At 45.9% G+C, this 6,000-nt stretch overlaps 1 protein-coding gene across 8 annotated transcripts in view; it reads left to right on the top strand.

Moving 5' to 3' along the window:
• The first annotated feature begins 794 nt into the window (after positions 1-794).
• Positions 795-6,000, top strand: part of LOC139048078 (uncharacterized) — a 46,866-nt gene continuing 41,660 nt past the window's right edge. For 3 of the 8 annotated variants that reach the window (XM_070522490.1, XM_070522495.1, XM_070522494.1), the window contains exons 1-3: positions 1,772-1,887; positions 4,707-4,748; positions 5,734-5,772. In XM_070522490.1, coding sequence (XP_070378591.1) covers positions 1,878-1,887; positions 4,707-4,748; positions 5,734-5,772 — 91 coding nt within the window. In that variant the 5' untranslated portion in view covers positions 1,772-1,877. The other 5 variants (XM_070522496.1, XM_070522491.1, XM_070522489.1 and 2 more) reach the window with 5 other exon arrangements.

Raw genomic sequence — 6,000 nt, 5'->3', positions numbered from 1 at the left:
TTCCAAAAACATTTGGAGAGTTAGAGCGTCAAGATGATGAAACATGTTGAAATAGTACATGAGCAAGCACATGTAGGTGTCATTATTCGTGTTTGGTTGCCTCAGCATTCTACATTCAGAATGATGAAACAGCGACTAGCCACACTATCCAACCTTCGAAAATTTAGAACGACATGCGCTAGCTTCAATCGTGGAAGCGAACAACTGTTATAGCTAGTTTGGAGTACAATATACTGGTGATTGCACCAGCATCCAAATAAGCGTAGTATGCTGGCCTACGCTTGATTGAAACTTGTTGTTCTCACTTCTAACATATATCGGTGTTGCTTCCTCTGCACTACAGACACACAACCACCGTGGGGGATCGCGCAAGAATTGGTCGATTCACACAAGATGAGTAGAACAAGAATAAGCTGTTATTGTTGCTGTTACGCATTGAGATGGAGCAATCCACACTGGGGGATCCAACAGATTGAAGGCAGCGAAAACATAATTATTAAAGCGAAAACTTTACAACGTCAGCCAGCAAGCCATTGCCGCTCGTCGCGCCGTATGCTGTATGCAGGCAGCTGTATGCCGTCTGCCATATGCCATGGCCAACGGACGACCCTGAGCCGCCGTTGCCCAGCAACGCCGTAGCCGCCCTCCAAGAGATGGCGCCACCGGCGACGCCGCTGCCGTCGCCGCTCGCTCCACCAGATTTGCTCCGCTGGGGTAGAGGGAGAGGAGGTGTCGCCTCGCGGGGGAGGGTACATATATATATGCGCTTCGCCTCAGTGTATTTAGTCGTTTTGGGGAGCGCCCAAGAGGCGCCACAATGACAGAACGAAACGAGGAACAGACAACGTGCTCAAGAGACGCCAGAAGAACGCGCCATACGATTCGACAAGCGTCGTAAAAGCTTGGTTGTTACCTGAACAGTATGTATTGTCTTGTCTATGCAATAGAGCTAAACCAAACGCTTAACCACAAGCGAACACCGCAAGCGTAGACAGAAAGCTCTTGATTTCGTAATACGGCTAGGGTTAACCAGAGCTAAACCACAGGCAATTGTGTACTGCTCTTCCTCCTCTTATTCTTCTTTTACTCCTTTTGTCACCTTATTGGTCTTCAGACGTTCTTGTGCACTGTAGAACGTAGCACAGCAGCTGCCCCGTAAAGATATAATGATTTGAACGCCAACCCTTTCTCGCTCCTGTCATGGCTATCATGCTGGTCGCGACGCGTTGGTACAGATGGAGCGGCGTAAAGTCTCACTACAAAGGGTGCCTCACCTAGTCGAAGGCTGTTACAAGTATGCAGACGGCTGCACGAGAATGATGTGCTGCATTCGTATCCACGTTGAAACAGCTACCTGAATATCCTCACCGAAGACTTGCTACTTAAATGTCCTCACTGCAATATCTTCAATGTTGAATAAAGGTTCTGGTTTTTTTGCAAGTTTCGCCATGGTGGTTGAGGGACCAGTTCATCACTGAAATCTGCCATTCATCTCTTGTCGCGATTCACAAGCTAGCGATTACAACAACCCATACAAGACATGGAACCATCTTTAGTTCTGCCAAGATTTCTCAAGCCTTTTTTCTGTGTGCGTAATATGCCACAAGGCAACCCTCTTACAAAAAAAAAATATATGCAGTGGCTGAAGGAGGCACTGACCGCATTTATGAATCCTGGTGAAGAAGAAGTGTCTCACGGGCCCCTTTCGTGCATGCTTGCCATAAAGTCTGCCCGACTCTTGGCCAATCCCCGCGAGTGGGTAAGCGCCAAACTCATCCAGGACATCATCATCATCATCTTCCTGCTTGACACTGCGCACCGGCGTTTCTCGACGTTCTTCCCGGCTGTAAGCGTATTGGAGCTCTTTCTCAGGCACAATGGTTGACGGTAAGAAGACGTGTTCTGTTAGTACCGGCGCGCCGTGATTACTATGTCAAATAGCCATTGACACTGGAATCGAAGCTTTAAGTCACGTCAACTAGTCGAGATTGTAATCACGCTCACGCATTCATCTCTGCATCGCGAGTACCTCCTTGTCACTGCACTGCAGAGGCAGTGCTCACTGCTGAGCACAGTCATGAGCGCTGTCTTGAGCACTGTAATACGCCTTGTACAACTTCAGTTCCAGTCTCAATGTAATGTGCATGGCGTGTAACATGATACCACCTGTCCCGTGGAAATAACGACCAACTTTGACTGGATATTAGAATAACAAACCTTAGAATGTGGTAACTAGTAATTTCATCAACTCGGCGTGTGAAAGCGAGCCTTGCAAAACTGGGTGCACTTGCTGACCATGAATATGTCGCTGAATGGACTATCTGGGCCCACACTGGCACAGTGTCTGATAAGCAAGAGCGCTTTAACAATATGCGGCATTCAGGTGACCGCCACAGACGGCAGCGATAATAACCAGAATGATAAGGAAGCAGATTCAATAGACGGCATTGAGAGACGGCGTAAACAGAAGATAAATTTTTGTTAGGAATCCATTATTCACTTTTCAGCCTCCGGGAACTCGTTTGATGTCACAGTGAATATTCGTTTGAGGAAGTTTGTTGAATGTAAGAACATTAGTGCTCAAAGTTTTATGACGTGAGGCTAATGTATGATGAATTTTCAACGTAGTTCATCAGCCCCAATACGCGATGTGCAGTGAAATCTACATTGATCGAAATCAAGGAGACTGCATTGACTGAATCTGTCATACAATATGTTTCACTTTTGTTACATGTTTCTGTCTCTCAGCTTATGGTAAGTCCGAAATTTTCATTACAGCACCCGAGGTGCAGCGTCTTCTCTTTCAATAACTAAAGTATGAACTGCTCGCCGACAATCAAACACAAGACGTTTTGTAATGCTGGATCCTACAAACAATAAAACTTTGTCTTGGCCAACGCGTTCGGCCTTCGAATTCAAAGCTGCCGCATCTATTTTGCCCAAACCATGACCGGATTGTTTGCCTAAACTACCATGCAATTGTAAAAAACAGAATGGACGAATGTGAACACTTGAGGCCACGCGCACGTAGACAAGTTATGCATTTTAGGTTTCCTGTCACTTTGAGTGACTAATTTCGCCTTCTTTAATAAGAAAACAGCGTAATGGTTCCCATATAAATTGAGTACGGTTTTAATAATGAATACATGAGATGTATCTTTAGCGATGGGCTTATCTTTGAAAAGAATGACAACGCTGGGAAGGCCATATTCATTTGAACGTTGCGTGCACAAGGACGACCTCGACAAATCCAACGACGGACTCCTTGCGTCCCCGAAGCGTTTGAGTTTATCGTCACTGGATCGTAATCTTTCTTCCCTCCGACGCATCATTCCTGTTTCGCTAGCAGCTACACAAATTATGAATACCTGCTAGGTTTTACCTAATTGTTGCACATTATCATTGAAAACAGGTGTGGACGATAACGTTTGTGGACTGCTTCTGCAGCGCGTTCTTTCGAATGAGAAGGGCTCGCTTTTTCTCAGAGCAGCTCTCACGTGCCCGTGCCTTGGCTGGGCGCAGGCGTCCCTCGGCGTAACCACGCGAAGGCGCTCGTCGTTCCCCTGATCGCGCGTTGGTCGTCGACTTCTTCCGCTGCCGGCTCGGATGCCGTTCACCTTGCTAGCGTTCCCATACGGCCCCTCCCTCTACCTAGGCGTTGACGGCAATGGTACACTACCAGCCGGTGCGGTGAATTCAGCCTCAATTTCAATGCCTCAAGATATCGCGAAATCCAAACAGGTGTCGAGCTGCGCTCAAATTTCGCATTAAAAAGTAACCTTATAGCGGGGCACTTCTTTAAAGCAAGTCTTGCGAACGCTTGCGTCCTTTCGAGACCGTGAACAGTGGGTGCGGCTGACTGTCGCTGCTGTCCTGACAAAAGTAGTAGACGTGTGAAAAAAAAATTATGGAACGTGTCTGAAAAGGCATTGTCCAATATATGCGTAGCCTTATATATGGCTTCGGCCCACCGTCGGCCCACGTCGTCGGCCCACCTCGCACGCTTTCACTCGTACATGCAGCACACAGAGCGCTGCGACAACATTATCGCCCTTGGACTTTATACGAAAGCTCATGGCGGCGGCAGAAAGGCGCCCGGAAGGCTCTTATAGATGTTATCGCAACGAAACTGAATAACGTGTCCAATGGTGGGGTCGAACTTAGGTCCCGCCGCACGGTATGCCGATGCTCTGACCATTAGGCAACAATTGTTTTTATTGCGTGAGGCCACAATCGCGTCTACGCACACTTCTATTGCTCCAACGGCAACTGTGGCTTCTTGCGATGGTCTCCGCTGGTGTCGCATTGCGTGACACGGGTCCGCGAGAAAACATGCCCGTGCGCTAGTTTGCTTTACGCCAAAAATGCAGGAATAACGTGCGCAAACTTACAGCTTCTAATTATCCGCTTGACGAAGGCTTTGCTTCACTTAGATTGCAAGATATAAGTTCCATCTGCATAATTTGTTTTGTTTCTTAGTACGATGAGCAAAACGAGAACAAGGTACCTTGGTAAGTATATACTGTGCAAAGGAAAGCATATGTCGCCTTAAAAAAGAGAAGTCCACTTGTGTAAACGTTGGTTCCCACTTTTACCTTGTTTTAGTTTTGCTTGTCGTCTTGAATTTCCATCTCTCGCCTTTCCCGGGTGTTCCCTTCATTGGTTATTGTTATACGTATTAATTTTTCATTGTATTTCCTTTGCAGGTATTGGACAGACTGTGACATACATGGACGTCAGTTCCCTTGGTGTGTAGCAAATACTGCGACTTTCTTGCTTTGACAGTGTCGGCGCCCATAAACAGCTGTCGACCTCGTTTCGCCAAACTATTTATAATCTCAGGGTTTCATCTTCTGGGCATTGGGAAAGGGCTGGTACGAAACGCGGTCTCATGAGCTTCATAACGGCCCAGGTGGCGGATGACTGGAGCAGTGTAAGAGAACGCATGTGCGCTACCGTAATAGAAACCTAACAGCGCGGTCTTCTACACACGTTTCAAGAGGCTGAACCAAAGCAATAGCATTCTACATATGTGCACGCGTTGAAAATATGGGCATGAAGTCACAACGCGTTTCGTTCGTAAGTGCTGCTTGCTATTAGCTGGTAGTGTTCGCTAAGATATTGCGCGACGCAGCGGTTGACTCGCACCTGTCGTTAAGAACAGCTTACTATGAACACTATTAGCTCAACTCACGATGACCAAGATATGAGTTGTAAAATTGGTACATAAACACATTAACGATAACTCCTTCATTAGGGCCTGGCATCATACTCTGCGCGCGCGCTGCCTCCGGGAGCGACAATAAATGGTATGTTTTGTAGTCGACTCACTTGGTTGTTAACGAAGCGGGCAGTTTGCAGTGTATTACATTTTTGTTATGTTTCCTTAGCCAGAGTTACCGGCCGCAATATAATTAAGTTTACTTCCGTATTTCCGTTTAACGTTGCAGCTGATCTACAATCTGCAAAGTCAGAGAAAGTCCTACCTAAAAGTGTGATACGCTTTCCATTTTTTTGCAAACAATGTTTTGCTACGCGCGCATTTTCGTGCTCTATACATAAATACGCGTAATCTGTTATTTAGTATTAAAGAAATGTACTGTTGTTATGCTTGATAACATTAATTTCGCAATGGATCTTTTAGATTACTTGCTGTTTGCCGTATTCATAACTTTGTCTGCGCCGATTGGCATGTAACTCATTTTGCAACCGCTTTCACGTTGAACCTTGCAGCTCCTAAACCACCTCTTGTGCCAAGGAGCACTCCTCCAAGTATGACGCGTTTTCTTTTTCTTCATGCATATATTCTCCAGCTTTCCGCACAACTTAATGCTTTATCTATAGACACTCTTCAACAAAAAATTCGTATTTAGAAAAAATTTTGTTCTACTTTTTGAATAGAATATTACAGTGCTCCTTCCCGGGCATTCGTTGTTCCTGCTTTTTATATTTTGAAAATTTTTCTGCTTTGATTTCTTTGTTGAAATATTACTAAGTTTG

The sequence above is a fragment of the Dermacentor albipictus genome, chromosome 7, assembly GCF_038994185.2.
Source record: "Dermacentor albipictus isolate Rhodes 1998 colony chromosome 7, USDA_Dalb.pri_finalv2, whole genome shotgun sequence".
NCBI lineage: Eukaryota > Metazoa > Arthropoda > Arachnida > Ixodida > Ixodidae > Dermacentor > Dermacentor albipictus.
The sequence above is the reverse complement of the archived record's forward strand: the minus strand, read 5'-3'. Positions and strand labels throughout refer to the sequence as shown.